The sequence below is a fragment of the Struthio camelus genome, chromosome 6 (genome assembly GCF_040807025.1).
Source record: "Struthio camelus isolate bStrCam1 chromosome 6, bStrCam1.hap1, whole genome shotgun sequence".
NCBI lineage: Eukaryota > Metazoa > Chordata > Aves > Struthioniformes > Struthionidae > Struthio > Struthio camelus.
In genome coordinates, this window is record NC_090947.1 from 38,473,945 (window position 1) to 38,493,872 (window position 19,928).

General features: G+C 39.4%; 1 protein-coding gene across 4 annotated transcripts in view; it reads right to left on the reverse strand.

Annotated features, from left to right (window-relative positions):
• Positions 1–19,928, reverse strand: part of TMEM163 (transmembrane protein 163) — a 110,271-nt gene that overhangs the window by 39,391 nt on the left and 50,952 nt on the right. For all 4 annotated transcript variants that reach the window (XR_011141980.1, XM_068949208.1, XM_068949207.1 and 1 more), the window contains exons 3-4: positions 10,327–10,370; positions 9,123–9,214 (exon numbers count right to left, since the gene is read on the reverse strand). Coding sequence is in view for 3 of the 4 variants with exons in the window: in XM_068949208.1 (XP_068805309.1) it covers positions 9,123–9,214; positions 10,327–10,370 (136 nt within the window). In the remaining variant the exon portion in view is untranslated. The remainder of the gene's footprint in view (positions 1–9,122; positions 9,215–10,326; positions 10,371–19,928) is intronic.

A 19,928-nucleotide genomic window follows, 5' to 3' on the forward strand; every position in this document is an offset into this window, starting at 1 on the left:
CTGTGAAGATTAAGGAATGTATCAAAGTACAACACGTGAATTCTATTTGAAATGGGATTTCTCAGCAAATCTCAGTCAGGCGGCAAAATCTATGTTGACCATGAGGCTTGTTTATCTTTTGTCCTCACATTGGTCTAAAACCATGGATTTACAGGGCAGAAAACATCAAGGCTCTGGCACCTCGTATAGGAACAACAATAGTCAACTTTCCATTTAAACAGAGCACGCTTAGAGAGAGCAATGGCTGCTGCTCTGTGCAGACCAGCTGCCCAAGTCTAAATTCCAGGGAGAAGGTAACTAAGCAACTGGGAAAGATTTCTGATCGCTTAATAGACTTCTCCACAGCTCACATGCTGAAGAAGATCTAAAGCTTTAAAAAAAATTTGTTTTGTTAAAAGCTGCGTCCTTCTAGCTAAACATCCACTGGTTTGCGGTAGTACTTACAACACTGATATGTCTACTTGCTGCCCTGCCCTGTTTACCTGAAGAGGTTACATCTGACGAAAAACTGCAAACAAGCCATATGCTGGGTAAGAATGCCAAAGCCGCTGGTTAACCTTGAAGACCAGCACTCACGCCCAGCACTCTGCATCTGTGAAGAGATAACTGATGGAAAGTATGTTCTCAGGATCTAAAGAAACCAAAGGGAAGGAATGGTACCCTGCTAAGTCTACGGTACTCCAAAAAGGCTGTTGATATCATTCACTTCCTAAGATGCTTTTAGGCATCCTAATTCGCATATCCTACTGTTACATAGCCATAAATTCCACCCTAACCTCCTAGAAAGCTGTCAGAAAAATATCCTTGTTCCCTTCCTTTCTCCCCTCATTACATACACTGGATTCCCGGAGAAGTTCTCTGACAACAGAAAACCACAATGAATCACCACCAGGTTCTTCTTTCATCACACAGAAAAAAAGCTACAACAAAACTGACTGCTTATAAGCTGAAGCCAGATATATTCAGACTAGAAATAAGATGTATTTCTTTACCAGTGAATTTAATTAAACACAGGAATAGAGTACTGAAGGATGTGAGAGATTTTCTAATTGTTGCAGTCCCTAAGGAAGCGTCAAGTATCTTCCTAAGAGTTTGGTTTTAGCTCTAACGGAAGCTGGGAGTTCTTGGATCAAGCTCTTAAGTTTGTGCTATTCCAGATGCCAAAACAGCTGAGAATACTAGTTCATTCTGTCTGTAACATTTAAGAACCTGTTAAGAATTAAATTCTCAGTGGAAACATTTTTCATTTGACCAACGGGTACAAACATTCCCATAAGATCAAATCTAGCTGCTGCAGCTGAGGCATAATGGATGGGAGATGAAAGGTAAGTTGACACATAGCAAAGATTTTAGAAATCATCTAATAACAAAGCTGTAAAGACTGCAAGACCTTCCCAGTTCTTGATCCACTGTTTTTAAATCTAGCATAAGGCAAGAAAAGCTATGCAAAATAAATACAGGAACAGAGATAATTTAAGCCACCTACTGTTCCAAGTAAAGTATCATCTTATCATAAAGAAAGCATTCCAGAACAAGAAACTTCCCCATTGAGGGTAGGAATATCTATTTCCACCTCACAAAAAGCTTTTCCAGCAACAGGAAGAGGTATGACGGTCATCTGCACCCTTATTTGACATACAGGACTCAATCTAATTCCTATTATTTTAATACTACAGCCAACGTTTTGGATGGTGGCTTCACCAATGTAAAAATAAAAGACTTATCTGCATTCATTAGGTATAATGTCATGGCAACACTGAGCTCATAGAGCTCCTTATGAATTATTTGTCCATGATACAATTCACTTTTCTTATTACAGTAATAAAGGTAAGAATAGCTGGAGTCTGACATGTACAATCAAACAACAGTCCAAGAAATGCAAGCTTTCTGCTCTTGGCTTTATGGCAGTATGCTAATTATGAGTAAGGTTTCCCTATTTAATCTGGCAATGGGTTAAGAAAAATGTTGACAGATCGGTTCTCGGGAAACACAGAATTTAACTCAGTATCATCAACAAAGTAATATGTAATAAACCCCAGCTGCAACTGTCAAGAATCATAATGTTAAATATGCTGCACAGACCTAGTTTTTGTAACACCAAACATACAAGCCCAAACAAATCCTAAGAGCAATGGATGCTAAGGCCATCAGCAGATAATTAGCCCCTGCTGCGACTGAAGAGAAATTCAAGACTGTAGCTCTGTAACATAACAATGGGGTTATTTCTTCATAACCTAAAAACGCAGCATTACTCCATTTGACCTGAGTAAGCTGCCAACGCTATTAGAATGACCAAAGTCCTGTTTCCCTCAACAGAGGAGGACCAAATAGGAGATGGTTCCTTTTTTCCTAGTTTCAAATCTTTTCTAGCCAACTGTACACAAAAAGCTCTGTTAAGAAGGCTTTTCCACAAGGCTCTGAGCCCAAGCTTTGTTATTCTGTTTTCTCAAGCTTTCCTTTTTCATCAGTATTTCTCACCAAAACCTCAAACACAGTTCTACTACTCATATCCTAGTTCTTCAGTCTTTTATGCCTGAATGTATCAGATCAAAGAGCTGTCCTTTGGCTATACAGCTAGTTACCATTTCCGCCTCTCATGAGGCATTCTTCCAGGTCCCTAATATTTCAGTCTGCTATAAAGATATTATTTCTACAGCTATTTACCTGTTTTGTTTTGTTTTGTTTACCTAAAATCGCTGTTACCACATCCATTTCAATGAAGTTAAACCCAAACTATAGCAATATCGCAAAACGGTGAGAATCTGAGCTGGTTCTTCTACATATGGCAATAAATGCTACACTAATGTAAATTACAGCTATTTTTCTCCTGGCATAGTATGGTCACACCAGCTCTAGTTCAGGTGCCTCTGTTTCACTGCACAATGTAAACATGCCCCATGCTTCCTGGAAAAGTCACTTAACGTCTTTTTGCCCTTCACTATTTCTCAGAGACTTTATCAGGTGAGCTTCATTAAAGTCAAAGGACCATTCAGAGACTTTTTAAATCCGTGGGTTTTCCATAGTATCTACCTATAATAGAGGTAGAAGACGTAGCAGTAAGTGGAGTGGAAGAAGCAACCTCAGAAAGTCATTCCTGAAAGGAACTGTACAAACTGATGACAGCTTAAGATCCAGGGAAAACAGCAAACCTGCACTTCATCTTTTTCCCAGGAGACCAACTGTCGTTTTAGGTAAGACGACAATTAGCAAGATGCAACAAAACCTACAGAATAAAGTGCCAAATTTTTTTTAGCCAGTGAAGAAATATTTACTTTGATTAATGGACAACTGCATACGAGTGTTTCACTGATGCAGTTTGCCTATTTCTGGGCTTTAGTTAAGCACATATTCAAATAAAAAACCTTGTTGCAATAACTGTTGTTCCTGTATCATGTTTATAAGAGTTATGGCAATAGCTCCAACAGCTGCTCAGCTCTTTTGAGGAAGATTCCCATACTGATGAAGATTACATAGACTGGTAGCAGAACTTCACAATCAAAAACATGCATCAAAAGACTGTTGGCCCAAAGCCAAATCTGTGTTTTAAGCCTGCTGCGCTGGCATCAGTGAAAGCCACGCCAGCCCAAAGACATTCATTTGACATTCATCAAAGGTTTGCAGAACTACATTAACCAGCAAGACTATCAAATAGCTAGGGGCTGGACAAGTTCACCTGGTGACCTCCTATTTTCAGTGACTAAATCTACTGCTGGCACAACTTCCAAAGAGAAGAACAATTTAAGAGAGTGGTTGGAATGAAAAGGTTCTGGCACTTCTGTGTAGGTGCTATGATCTGCTTGGAAGAATTCCATGGCATATGGCCCTAGAGAGAAAAGGTGTCCAGGAGAGCTGGTTGATTTTCAACAAACACCTCCTCCAAGCTCAAGAACGGTCAATCCCGACAAGCAGAAAATCAACTAAATGCAGCAAGTTAGCTGAATGGATGAACAAGAAGCTCCTGAAAACACTCAGATACGAAAAGGAAGAATCTGGCAAGGGATATGAAGGGCAACAAGAGAGGGTTCTACAGGTACATCAGCAGCAAAAGGAAGGCTAGGGAAATGCGAGTTTGCTGCTGAATGGGGCAGGGGCCCTGGTGACAAAGGACACAGAAAAGGCAGAGACACTCAATGCCTTCTTCACTTCAATTTTTGCCAGTTAAGATTTGCCTTCTGGAATCCCAGGCCTCTGAGACAAGTAGGAAAACCCGGAGCAACGAAGACTTACCTTCTGTGCAGGAGGGTCAGGCTAGGGAACATTTAAACCAACTACACATACACCAGTCCACACGACCTGACAGAGTGCACCTACGAGTGTTGAGGGAGCTGGCCAACGTCATTGCAAGGCCACTCTCAATAATCTTTGAAAGGTCATGGAGATCTGGACAGGTTTCTGAGTCTGGAAGAAGGCAAATGTCATCCCTATCTGCAAAAAGGGCAAGAAGGAAAACCCAGGGCACTATAGGCCAGTCAGCCTCACCTCAATCCCAGGGAAGGTGATGGAGCAAATAATCCTGGAAACCATGTCCAAACATATGAAGGACAAGAAGGTGATTGGGAGTAGTCAGCATGGATAAATGAAGGGGAAATCACACTTACCTAATATGATAGATTTCTATAGCAAGATGACTGGCTTGGTGGATGAGGGGGGAGCGGTAGATGTTGTTTATCTTGACTTTAGTAGGGCGTTTGACAGTCTCCCATCACTCATTGACAAACTGATGAATTACAGGCTACATAAGTGGACAGTGAGGTGGACAGAAAAACCAGCTGAACTGCTGAGCTGATGGGATTCTTATCAGCAACATGAAGTCCAGTTGGAGGCCAGTCACTGGAGATGTCCCCCCAGGGACTGATACTGGGGCCAGTACTGTTCAACATCTTCATGTAGACAGACCTAACTCAGTGGCACCCCAGTGACAGGAAAAGAGGCAATGGGCACAAACTGAAATGCAATAAATTCCATTTAAACATTAGAAAAAAAAACTTTGTTTACAGTGAGGGTGATTGAACTTTGGAATAAGTTGCCCAGGAAGGTTGTGGAGTGTTTCTCCCTGGAGATATTCAAAACCCAGCTGGACAAGGTCCTGAACAACATGTTCTAGTTGACCCTACTTTGCGCAGGGGGCTGGACTAGATGATCTCCAGAACTCCCTTCCAACCTCAACCCTTCTATGTTACTACGATTCTGTAACAAGACTTAGAGGCACAGCACTGCCAATAAAGTCTCTCATGAAGAAGCAGTAAGATACACCAGGCCCGAGGTACAAAGGTAGAGGCTCTATTATATTTCTGCAGTGTCTCGTTTAATCAAGTACATCAGAGTATATTCCTTCCTCCTGTCTTTTCCTCTCATGAAGGAAAACAGAGAATGGCAAGAACTTTACCTTGGTCAGACTTTTCATCTTTTGTTCACCCCTCTCTTCTTTCTTGGATTTCTCAGTCATTGCTTTGTTGATGATTTGTTCAACACTTCTAACTTCCCTGTATGCTTATTTGCAACACAGGAGATCATGCCGAGCAAATCAAACACTCACGAAACATGAACTCAAGACTCTCTTCCCAGCTATTTGTAGTCCTTCCTAATTCTTGCATTTCCTCAAGACCTACGATTCTTTCAACTATCATTCAAATATTCATGGAAACGTATTAGCCTGTTGAGAGATTTTATCCTCCTTTATTCAACTGTCAAAACAGAAAGATGGTGAAGTGGGAAACAATCCAAAAGTACCAGTCACAAACATATCAGATGTTCAGCCCACTTCTATATCCTCTTCCATTAATAAGCTGGCTAGACAGAATGAAGCAGTATCTCATACGTCTTACAATCTTACAGTGGTTTTCACCTGATTTATGTGTTTTGATTATATTTTCAAAGCCACTTGATGTATTTACAAAATAAAGTATAAAAATGTCATCACAAGTGAAGACATACCTTAGGCCAAGCCAGATACATCTTTTTAAGATGACTTAAGAAAAATTCTTTATCAGTAAGACTTCAGAAGCCTGCTAGCAAACCTTCAGCTTTTCAGGCCACCTGTATCAAAGACTTTTCAGGAAAGATGGATTCCAAAGGTTGATTTTAAACGTATTGTGCACTTACTGCACGTAAATCATCCAAAGAATCAGCAAAGATGTGCCCTGTCCATCTTTAGTCTCATGTACATTGAAAAAGTACCTTCTCATCTTGTTCCAGAAAAATGAAGATATCAAATGAATTAGTAAAAATGAAACGACATCATTAACCTCTGCAGGGCAAATTTTCATGCCAGTTACAGACTTACAATCCCCCCTGAAGTCAAACAGAATTGCATGGGTTCAGCTTAATAGAACTTGGCACACTGAGCTGGTATCTGCCGTTCATTCTGAGTACCAGCTGATGAAACGTTGCATCTCTAACTTCCATATGGCTACATTCTCAAGAGAGATTATACAGTTCCTTTATATCTTAGCGTTTTATTGTAAGTATTTAATTCATAGTACATCATGAGTCAGGCTGTATTCTCTGTGTCTTTTCCTGGGTTGTTTTTTTTCTTTGTAACTTTATGTTCTCTCTGAATGAAGTCTGACAGTGGATCTAACTTTGACCTCAGTGAGAGGCTTTCCACTGATTTCAAAAGATTTTGGATCAATCTTTTGCTGTCGTGTGTATGAAATAGGAATTTTTATAAATTTGCGATATGTAATTTGTTGGCAATTGCATTTAGCTCCTGTCAAGGAGCACAAGAATATGACTTACTTTCAGATATGTTAGAACACACACACACACACACACACACACACACACACACACACACACAAAAATGTAGTACTTTAAAGAATAAAAGACAGAGCTACAAGCAAAGAACTATACTGAACATGCTCCAGTACATCGTACTCTGGTAAATAGCAGTAAGGCATCAACAAAAATCCAGAGTTTTGCACAGGCATGTAGCTCCCATGCTAAGGCAAAGTATGGCCAGGCACACAAAAACATGAATAATGCACAGCATGACATAAGCACCTATATGAATTTCCAAACTGTCCAGGAGTCTGAGAGCAGACTTCTTCACTGAGGCATTGGCACACCAAAAACAAGAACTGTGAAAGAACAGGTGTAGTTATAGACACATATGATACAAAGATTATCTGCAAGATAAGTATGCAGCCAAGAGGAGCCATGCAACATTTCCCCAAAGTGGAGGAAAAACAATCACATGCAGCCTTTCTAGCAAGATACTGATTAAACACAAGAGGAAATTATAAATGTGCCTCCCTCAAAAATCTGACACAATTAATAACTGTCTTAACAGATACAATCACCTCTTTACTTGTCTATACTATGATTCTCTTTTCAGTTTTAGAAACTGAGAGATACCCAGATTGCCTATCCACTCATTAATATTCCCAGCATATGGTAATGTTCTTTCACTCAATACTGATTTCATCATGTAACCTTAGCTGTCTTCAACTAGAGGGCATGGCAAGTAATTCATTGACTTAATTCAGACTTATGAAAAGCAGAGGGATATTATGAAAGCAAATTAAAAATGAGCATAAAAAGCAGGAAAATATGTTTGCCACTTTGCTTGTTCACTTTGCTGGCTTAGCCACAGGGATATGTTGATTCTTCTTTTGTATTGGGATTTATTCTCTCTATAAAGTACTTTATAAGGTTCGCTTGGAAAAAGCTCAGCCGAAGGGGATTTCAAAAGTATGTTAATTAAACGTTGAGGAGGATCTCTGTGGACGCCCACAAAAGCAAGATATGCAGGAAATGTCTGTTAAGGTGTACAAATTTGTGCAGGAGCATTTCTGGATTTATTTTTATGAATCAATGCTACATCAGTATTCTGTGGCCTTTTATTTCAAACTCTTATGTATGGAACTCTGCCAGAGAGGAATTCACAGCACTGGCAAGCTGTTGCATTGAAAAATACCGCTTACAGTTTTCTTAGGTTTTAGGTAGGGACCATGAAGACAACTTTTAGTCCCTTCTGGTTTTTTTTTTTTAATTGACCCTGTGAAAAAGACCCCTGTGGTGAGAAAGGCACCACATTAATGGTGTTTTAGAATAAAAGCTTCCCTATCATCCTAAATTTCAAAATTGTAGTCCATTCCAGAGAGAGAGTTGAGTTTCCTTCAAACAAGCCAGATGGGGTACTGCTAGCTATGGTAGCACAGAACAAGAACAAAGCAGATAAATTGAGATTATGCTGAACTCCATGCTGCCCACATTGTACTACTATTTTCTATCTAGATATATCCTAAATTTGTGTAGGAAGTAAATCTCCTTTTTCTGCACGAGCTGGAACAATTCCTTAGCCAATCACCACCTGATCTTCTCACTTACCACACGTACTGCCAATAAAAATGCTACAAAACGAAACGGTGCAGGATATAATTTCCAGTCTGATCAATACTGCACGGCAGACTAAAGAAGACTTTTATCCATACCATTCATATAACCATCATTAAATGCACTTCCTTTGCAAGCATATACTTTTTTCCGTAAAGAAGATATGCAAGTATTGCTATACCCTTACTTATCAAAACAGCAGTAGTTCCATAATTAAAAAAAAGTGTGTGTCTCTCTTTGTAGTTATAACAGACATACGTCATCCCACTGTCATATCACCACCAGAGGTTCAATTTTATCAGGTGTTCTGCAACCTCAACTTCTGATACTATCACTAAAACCAGAAGTGATTTACCTTTAAAGAGCAACATTAAAAAACATGAAAACTTACGGTCCAATCTTGTCAAGGGAAGCACAAGTATAATACAATCATCTATTTTAAAAGCATAGTCTGGTGAGAATAACCGACTAAGATGTAAATTAAGAGATTTACAAATCCATTATAGATTGCACATACAGCTCATTTAACATAGACGCTGCAAGAGAAAAATCACAAAGCCCTAACTATTGCCATCTTGGCTGGAAAAGATCCCCATCACACGGAGGTTTGCCCAAGGCAAAAAAGGCTCCATGTTTGGGACCAAGCAGTAAATGGACATAAGGAATGAATACTTGCTGACATGACAGAACGTTTCTGTCAAAGCTCTGGAATGTGTAACATCACAGCTTGACAGGGAAAGCTCTGCAGGCCTCTATCAAAGCTGAAAGTAATTAAGTGTACTTACATGTACTCCCTGTGCGCAGAATGTACAGCAGCTGCGTTGCTGTAACGCCACAGAACTATCACTGATGACAAAACATCCAGGGTAGCATCAAACTGAAAGAGATACAGAGTCAATTGTTTTGTGGGCCATTATTGTGCCCTGTACTTACAGCAATGCATTTATCATCATGCTGCACAGGCACAAAGCAGCTGCAAAGATATCATTTTAATGAGAGTAGGATTTACATTCATTAAACTGATCTTCACATTTCTGCCATGTATTATTGCACAATGATACACTTTAGAGCTCACTAAGTCAATCAAGGGATTAAGAACTTAACGTTTGTAAGCCATCGACTGTGGAAAAGTTCAAAAAAAACAATCTGCCAGTTGTGGCACTGTAAGAGTTAAAACACTAAGAAGATTCTTATGCAAAAATCTAAAAGAAAAAGTGTGTGAAAATGCCTGTCAAGCACTCCTTTTTCCTGCAAATTCATTAATTTTCCTCACTAGAAGATTTTGTTTCAGAGTAAAGAAATACTAACCTATTTTGAAATCCCTGTTTATTCAAGATTGCCTATTATTCTATAGCATTAGCAGAATTGCCATGTTTGTATTTCCAGTCAATGAAGACCTGAAGTTAGGTAACATCTACAAATTCTGCAAAATACTGGCTTGTGCCACTGTAAGTCCCCACAGAGTCAATGCAACTTTCAAATTTGAAAGCCAAAGCCAAAATATTTGATGTTTGAGTCATTTTGCATGTCATTAGGAATATTTCATTCTGCCACTAATCAGGAAAGTCACAGCAATTGTTAGAGAGCAAAGCTGTCATTCTGAAGTCAATAGGAGTTTTATGATAGACTTCAATAGCAAAAGGGTCACGCAAATTTCAGAAGGGAGCTTCAGAATTTGGATCAAGTTCCACATGGAAAATGAATAAGCAGAGAAATTCTGGAAAAAAAAAAAAGTCTAGTGGGTAGTATCTATCAACGACGAGATATAAGTATTGATATTAACTCCACTGTAAGACTTTGTAGTCAGAAACTGAAAAGGTATAATGAAAACATCTTTATCTATCATTTCCCAAGGTGTAACTTCAATAATAATTTTTCTCATCCATCACTGATTTTGCACACCTTATCATGAATTTACAATAAGAAAAAATATAGTACTTCACGTTCGGAAATAGCACATCATAAAAACTGTATGAAATCTCTACTTACAGCAAATCCAAATGATGATGCACTGTATCTCATTACGGAGACAGCTAAAGGAAAGAAAACATTATTTAGAATCATCTAAAATCTTCTCCTGGATCCCTTTTTCTTCTCTCATCTGGGAGCTGTAAAACTAGTTTCAACAGATGGGCTTAGTCTCACCCAGTTCCCTCTAGAATGACCTAGCTGACACTTAGAAAAGGTCCTCAAGAGAGGCCTTGCGCCACAGGGAATGGTGGAGAATGACTTTTCTTTCTTCCAAAACACTAATGCGTTCAGAATTTAGCATAACACTCAGAAATACTGTGTTTATGGAATATGCTGCCTTTCAGATGAAATTTTGAATAAAAGTATGTTGAAATCACAATTTCAACCTCTCAGAAAACTTTACATGATTGGGTCTTGCTCCAACTAGACACAAAAGTCCACTTGACAATCAGCTGGCTGACAGAAAACTATGCAGGCCCATCCAAACTTCATGATTGCCTTCTTTCTATTAAAAGGACTAAGCGTAATTTACACATCCCCAAGAAACGTTTCAAATTCCATCAGGTCAGCAATTTTCAACAGTAAAAGCACTAGTGAGAACAATTTTAACCAGCTCTAATTCTGACTGCATACTGCCACTGGAAATAAAATGACTCTTTAAAAAAGGGGCCAACTGGCATCTAGAACAAACAGTCATTTAGATCATTTTATTCCATGCATCCTAATTCTATCACCTTACAATTCCAAATTCTAGGAAATATTATGCAAGCAAAAATAATTTTCAATAGCAAGTTAAGCCACCCACTCCGTAGCCTGTAAAATGCTATTGGAATTCCACTGACTAAAGTTGTGCGTTAGCAATTGCACCTCCATGCCTTACACCTTAGACCACAATGCAAATTTCTATGGCCTCAGTGCTGCCATGTTTACACTCATTAAGTAGCACATAAATTTCTGATTATCTTGCTTCCTTCTTGCAAACTGCTGAATGCAGGAAGGAATTTGCAAGAGGAAAGCAGGACGACTGCATACTATGTTAAAAGAAACTTCTCTCCCTTCTATTTGCAAAGGCATGCCCCTGCTTTTTGAGGAGCAAAAAGTGTGTGTTCACCATGCCCCACCCTAAACTCAGTAAAGTTTCCTGTCCCTACTTAGTTTATCCAGGCACGGTCAAGCATCTTGGTTGAGCTGCTATGAGTCAAGCGGTCCAGGTTTTGCAAAGCTTTCTACTCAGAAGTTGCTGCCTATTACCACAGGCAGGCTCTAGGAGAAAAACTGGTTGCTGGGTCTCCTCTCCTTTTGAGCTCCAGAGAGCCCCAGGCTGGTGAGAGACTGCTCCTCTACAGAGTGCATGGGCTCCCCTAGATGATGATTGTAAGAAGAGTTTTGTCAAATATTACCCAACACCACAAAGAGTTTGACAGCTGGAACTAGCACTGGCCTGGAAAACAAGAGACATCACCGACCGGCCTGGCGATCTGGGCTCCAGGCTGAGCCCGGGTTGCCACCCCTGGAGCTTGCTCTGCTCATCTCACTTCGGGATGGTGGGACTTGCCATTGCATGGCAAGGCTGCTGCCCTGCCCACTGTTACTCCCCTCGGTTCCCTGGCCCTTACGGAGCAACCAGCCCTTGCTGCACCCTAACAGGGACTACCTAATGTATGTCAGGTAAGAAGCGGGTGAATTCAGTGCTTGCTGGAGAGCACGAAAGTGTAGAGCACTTGGCCTGCATGGAGAGAAAAAGAGGAATACTAGGGAAGAAGGAGACAATGGCAGAGGCCATCACTTGTAGCTGTGACTTCCTCAAATTGTAATTGTCATAGGCTACCAGTATTACTATGCCTATGAGCAAACTCTATAGCATTGAACAGCTCTAGTTTTCTTGCTAAATTCTGTAGATTGTAGAGCGAAAGCAGGACTAATTGAGCTTGCGCTCCCTGACTAAAACACATAAAAAGGACTCCAGTTTGAACATCTAAGAGGGCTATGAATAGAGTATAACGGGATTAATTTTATTACTCTTTCATGAACAGATATCAGCTAACTGGGTAAGAAGAATACATTTTGGTAAAAATAAAAATACTTGAACTATAAAACCAGACTCATTAACAACTCTGTCAATCTTTGGCTGACAAAAGCAATATCTAATTTTTGGTATTTCAGTACTCATTAGAACAGCTTGGCAGAACAAACCTGCTGTGGTTTGACTGTTCTTTTCAGAAACTGTGAGCTACAGTTCTGTGGCACTTGTCTGTATAAACATCAGTTTAAAAATCTTAGAATAAATAACCCCTTTCTTATTTATTTCAGACATCACAAAGGCATCACAACTATTTGGACTAGATATCACAAATATTTGGACTTTATCCTTACAATTGGCCAAAACACAAAGAAAAGTCATGAAGTTCATATCTAAACTCCCATTTTCTCAAAGCTGAAGAGTATTCAAACAGTACATACGGATTAACACCTCCCTCTCATTGTTAAATCATTATTTTCCACACTTCATCTCCTAGGTAAAAAAAAGGCTGTATTTCTTGGTCGGACTTGCCAGGCAAGAGCTACACCCGACAAGCAGATACTAACTTGCAGTGTTCCAACTGCAAATTTGAACACCGCAACGCATAACAATGTCCTACCTATCAGATTTTCATTGCGTGCGTTTTACTGCTCAGAGGCATGCAGTTTCGAAAACTGCATAAATTGCATCAACAAAATACAGACATTCACCTGCATAAACGAGCTTGCAGTGTTCCTGTAGTTATTGTTTCCATATGCTGCCACACTTTTCTTTCCTCTCTTACTTCTATTTCCAGACTGCCTTTGTGGTGGAATCATCTCCTCTGCTTTTACCAAATTGACAGCTTTTACCTCGACCCTAATCCTGATTTTAAAAAGATTCACTCTGTGGTCCCCTTCAAAATGAATATATAATTTCTGCAGGATGTAAAGAATATACAGATAGTCAGACCTTAAGAATCCTTTAAGGGACACATTTGGTGTATTTAGGTCTTCAGTGTGAGAACTATCTTTACTTTTGTATATTCTAAAACAGTGAATATGCACGGCACTAAACACACAATCTGTTTGGCTTGAGCTATCTGAAACCAGAATCGAAAACAAATATTAATCATTGGAACAACAGTGTCAGAAGTCTGCTCAAACCTCTTTGCTAGCTAGCAAGTAAGACTGGTAGAGTTCCAGGCCTTGGAAACCCCTAGGATAATAAGGTGCAGTGACACAGGTTCAAAGGCCGTACTAAAAGCAGTAATGACCGTTTAAGCAGTTGAAATATACATTTTTATATTCTCTCTAATTATGTACAAGTTTTCTAACAGGAATAACCCATTTATCTTTCTTTCCAAATCAAGTAACAATGCTAAAGCACCTTCAGTATTGTCTGACTATTGTATTCAGTAATGTGTAATAAGCACATTCATACCTATAACTGACAAGTAATGCAATAAAGCTCACCAATAAATCAGCCCAAGTTAATTGGGATGTTTGTCCATGAGTCTAGGCTCACGGCAGAGAAAGCATCTGTAATATTTGCGTACAGGGAACCAACCAATACAGCTTGCCACAGCCTGACCACTTCCTGCAAGGACAAAGATTGGGTCCCATTCTATGCACTGAAGAAGAAAAGACTTGTAGGGAAGTACTTTTCAGCATCCAAGCACTTAAGACCCCTGGGCAAAAGCCTGATGAATAACCAGTGGTCCTTATGCCTCCGGTATCACTGTCATGCTCCACAAGCAACGTACAGCATTGCAGGAATGGATCACAGAGCTTTTGCTGAACCATTGTCCCCTTTCTCCTCAATCCACATTCTGCTCTTCCCAGAAATAGGGGCTCCTAATCTCTATATTGAAACAGAACAATGATAGGAAGCAAGCAGTGAGGAAAGAACAGAGCAGGTCTCTCTAAAATCCTGTGGAGTCACTACATACATTTAGCAGCTAGACTGACATGACAGTGGGAGCCTGCTTTTAGCTTTTTATTGGCTCAAGTGGACAGCGTTTTATTAGCTCTACAACAAAGCAGATAATCCTAATGCACTTTCCTGGCATTTGTTAACGGAACTTGCAAGCAGTCAGAAACTAAAAATAGAGACAGCACAGTAAGCCACAAATCTACCACTGTCTCCACCTGTACAGCAACATCAACTTGTGAAGTCTGCCAAGCTATAGGTCAGATTTTGCTGTAAATCCTTCACCCCCTTCAAAGTAATGCCAAATAAAGAAAAACATCCAATTTCCTACATTTTGTACCCTCAGCAAAATAAGGTTATTTTCATTCTCATCCTCATAAACCTCAGAAAAAGCATGTGGCTAGGCCTCCAACCTTACAAAATCATTCCAATTTAACTTTTCAGCCATTCACTCTCCAAGCAGCCTTTGTCACGTTTAATCCTTCTAAAATGTGTTCCCAGAGAACGTGGACCCAGCAGTTCCCCTTGGAATCTCAGTTCCTGCTCCACATTGGGAGAGCTCTATGGCACCTTTTTGCACAAATATACGAGGTAAGAAACAGGACAGTGAATTAACTCTGCCTCACAGAATCGCAGAACGGTTGAGGTTGGACGGGACCTCTGGAGATCATTTAGTTCAACCCCGCCGCTCAGCAGAGTCATCTAGAGCATACAGGATCGCATCCAGGCAGGTTTTGAGTATCTCCAGAGAAGGAGACTCCACAGCCTCTCTGGGCCTCCGGTTGTCCCCAACAGAAGTCAGTGGGATGAGTCTGCGTACCAGTGAGAAAGATGGTACATAAAACCAGGTCCTCCATCAGTCATAAAATCCCCTCTTATCTTCTTGGAGAGAGGAAAACTATTTCCAGGTATCTCCTCTTGATGGGATAATCACTCCACCATATTTACTTTGAAGTTAGCCTTTCTGAAAAACACACATGGATGCCAGCACAAAAAGTATTACTGCTCCAAAGTGCCTGATTTCTGCTACATGCAGGTAGCTTCAACCTCACTGAAAATTTTCGGTTTATTTCTACATATATTACCATGCGTATCTTGCAGGTGGTACAAGTGACAAGCCAGAGGAACTGGAAGTTGCACTAAAACAGAAGTGAAACTGAAACACAGTCTGTTTTCATTGCCCAGTGCTGGTAAAACAATAAAAATTAATGTTACAATAAGTATTTCAAAATAAATCCATTCCAAGCACAGAAAACCAAATGAGTAATACTTTAAAATAACCTACAAAAAATCCCTCACAAAAACTGAAGGCAAAGAAGAGACATGACTCTAATATCACTAATATATGTAATGAGCTACACTGACTAGAACTTTTCAACTACCACATTGAAATTTTACAGAGCAAAATTTAAGAATTTTGTGCATATAGCCAAAATTTCTGCAATCAACGCAGTAGCTACAAATGGCTGCTGAACATATGGAAATCCCAGACACGACTGCCAGACATCTCATCTACATGAGCAGATCCAGTGCTATCCTTCAGTATCATGTTCTTACACCTATGTTTCTATCCCAAAGTCATGGGCAAAACTGAAGCACACCTATCTCTACAAAATCCTCAGCTCGTTTTCCCAGTTTATAGTTACATCACTGCGGTAAAGGCTCTCATTTCTGGGCAACACCATTATACCATTATGTATATATCCACCAAGCTAAAGCATTTTTAATATATATTAAACCTGGATCTTGATCTCAAAAGAGTGAATAACAGATCTGTAAAGTAGTCCCTAATAATGCTAATTTTTTCATCTGTCTGCAAGGTGTGATAATGACTGTATGCATAATGCACTGACAAAATAGCATGATGAGATGTTTGTCCTTCGGGATGACTCAGCTGTGGCATACACAGTGTGATTCAGTGAATGGGGGGGGTGAGGGGGGGCACTAAGAGTCAGTTTTAACCTAGTGCAATGGTCAAATCCTTAGCAGAGATAAAACTGCCACAACTTCATTTACTTCAGTGAACTACAACAGTGTATACTAGCTGAAGATCTTCCCCATTTCTTATTTACACAAACAGGGCAATTTCAGGGCTCTGTGCAAAGATTTTCCTTTGAGTTTAATCTAAACAATTCTTCTCAGTTTGTTGACATATTAACAAAAATAATAATTATCACCTCTGACTCCAGGATTTTATTTCTTAAATCATTCATTTCTCAATGTCTCAAATTCATAACTTCTTAGAAATTTCTTTAATTTTTGTACAAAGAATTAAACATAAATTCCTACTTAAATTTGTCTTGTGGCTGCATCAGGGGCTGATCAGAAGCATCAGAAGCCTGCTCAGAAGTTTCAAGGGGTAAATATCCGCAGTACTAGCTGTCACACCGGCAGCATGAATGTAACTTTCCCAGACCACCTGTCCATTGACACTACTGGTTAGCACCATGGTGTAATCTCAGAGGACAACAGAGCAGCTCAGGCGTAAGGTTCGCATAGCCTCCTGACTCCCTTCTAAATATGCCAAATGAAACATTCCTATTATAATTTGCTATTTGTATTATCGTAGCTCTTAGGAGCCAACAGTCCAAAGCAGGATTCCTTGCTCTTAAAAGTTTGTAAAACAAGGATCAAAACACACATATAAATAGAAGAATATAATCCAAGAACATTGGTCAGCATGACAGACAGTAGATTAAATAGTCATGTACTGTAGACATCAGAGCAAAAAAGTTTTCAGAAAAAATTTGAGGAAGAATAATAATGTGGTTTTGCAGGGAAATACTTCTCCATGCCAGGACACACAGAGACTTCTGTGATGTAGAAAACTGAAATGAAAGCATTCGACTCAAAAATGCTGCTATTTTTACTTGTTATTCCTATAGTAATAGAAATAGTATAGTAGGTTTAGAACCTTTATGCTACCTGGAACAATATTAAGCACGGCTCCTACAATTTAATCCTGCTTTAACCTTACTTTGCATTTGTAGCAGGAAAGGGGGCCAAGCGCATTTGTGAGGAGATGCCTTTGGAGAAGAGGTCTCAAGAGAGAAGAGGAAGTCTGCCCAAATGGAAATTTGCCCAAGCAAGTGAATCTAACTGAAAGGGAATTATTTATTTTGCTTTCATCCTCCCATTTATTACCAGAAAGGTATCCATGCCTCCACTGGCATACCACACAAAAGAGCAGAACAGATCTGAGCACTACCATGCAATCCTAAACTATGAAATAGTCCTACTATAAGCCAAGATACTACTCCTTGAAGGATTAAGAAATTAGCCATATGAAGAAAACAATAAATCAGCTTTCTCTATAATGTACAGTACATGGTCCCCAAGAGCATAACAAACAAAAAATGAAAAGAAAAAATAAAAACAAAAAAAAGCAAACATGCAATGATAAAAAGACAAAGACTGAAGGTAAATCAGTTCCCCATTTCAGAAAAGATAGTGCTAGGGCTCTCTTTTAACAGTTGCTGAAAGAACTTCTGTATACAACAAACCTTCACTGCCACACTTCAGCGGCAGTTTAGTGGACATAACACTAAAAAAAGGGAAAGCCAAATACACCGTAAGAGCCAATTTTGCATGTTGCTTTTTCCAGCACAGCCAGTCTAAATTACATGAAGAAACATTCATTTAGGGAAAGCTTTTTGAACATTATAAAGTAGAAAGTAGGCAACTCCAATAAAGCAGAGTTAACAGTGATTTTCAGGGTCATTTGAAAGTCTGTGCAGTGGTAATACTACAGTAAGTACAAGCACTGTACAGACCAGTACACTGCAGAGATGATTCTAGGAGTAAGCAGGACCGCTCCTTTCCAGCATCCCACTGCTTCACACACTCCAGTTACTCCTTTCTCATACGCCCATCTTCTGTTTTCAAAGAAGATACTCACAAAAAAAGAGCACAAACACGAAGTCTAAGGAATAAGGAAGGGTTTTTGGCTTAGTTTTGGCTTTGTAGGGGGCTGGAACAAAAAGAAGGACCAGATGCTAACGCTCCAGTCTTCTCAGGTTGAGCTTTATCAAGATACTAAATGCATATATTTGCTTTTTAAAACAGGAATAGAACTTAAAAGGTCTGTAAGAGACATACCAGTTTTCCTTCCATGCACATGGTGCAAACTCTCTGAAATTGAATATGCAGGTGTACACTTTGATCTGATGCATTTCAAATGTGATCACTTGAGTCACCCAAAATAACTCAGCGCACTGATGGATGAGCCTGCTATTAAGGCAGATAGTCTTTTAATGAAACGAGGTATTACTGATGTCCTAACTCCAAATACAACCACCATACAAACACTGACAAGTCTTAAAATGTTGCAAATGCAGTAACGTCAAACTGCAACCCCCCCCCCCCCCCCCCCGCCCCAGCTTTGTAATTTAGGGCTTGACCAAAAACAAAAGACAAGGTTTGTCCCTGGACAGAGGTAAAGAATAGGTAGTACCTTGGCTAAAAAAGCCACAAACAACCAGAAACATTAAGAGACACCAGACACGCTCAGCAGCTTTTTCCAAAGCTCTGTGGCCAATATTTGTAACTCCGTATCCAACTGAAGATTATTCGAACTGCAATGACCTTGCCCCTCCAAAAGGCAAGATTTCTCTTATCTTGATGTGTTACTCACTAAAGGGAAAGCTAGTAGAGAACTATTCAGATCTTCTACAGCATACGGCATTTATACTTAAGAGTTTGGCCATTTGCTTTAAAGTGCGTTTTACCTCAGTTAAGAATAAGCCAGAAGTCTAAGGTTAAGGTTTTTAAATAGGGCTTAATAGGGCTTCTGGAAGCTTTATAGAGATCCAGAGAACTCATATTTTATACACGTATCCCCACACTTGTATCAGCTTAGGCACAGGCTAAATATTTTTACCAGGCATTAAAGATCAGTCAGCTCTCAGGCAAGAGCATTCCAGCCCTTAGCTTATGGAAATGTGCAGCGTTTTGAAGTTCATGTCATGTGAGCACATCAGAAAGACTGAGAGCGCCTTTCAGAAAGATAAAGAATGAGACTCTATGGAAGCTACAGCTCTGATGTATAAACATTACATTTGCATGCAAGGATTCAGGCTAACCGTGCAACACAACCAACTTTAAATATCTATGAGAAAAAAAAAATTTGTTTATTAGCCTTTATGTAGAATATAAGCACATTTAAAAAACACAACATAACCAGGAAGAACTGCACCCCCTGTCCCACCCCGGACAAGGCTATTTTGCCTCCATTACTATAAGCAAGCCTACAGGTTTAATTTAAACAAGATGCTTAATTTTAAGATTGCCAAATTTAGATTAAATGAAACATATCAGAAAACTTTGAATGCCAAACCCCTGGATTCAGCATCTATTTTTCATTTTACCCTATTTTTTATACAACTATTTCAAATTTGACTTCACTGAGAATTGTTGCTTTCAACAATTTTAGTACGTCAGGCACCAAGAGCATTAAAAAATAATCAACTCTGCTGTTAAAAGAACAAACAAGCCCAGTTTAAAAGTACTTCTAAGAAACTTAAATAATTGTCCAACATTGCAAAATCTAATTCTCAAACTGTCAACATGATACAAAGATTCAAAACCCAGGCTCAATAATGCATACAAATAGCACTTCATTGGTTGATATTTCAGACTTAAAATCCTCATGCCATCATAGAAACCAAACACAAACTTAAATACCTGGAAT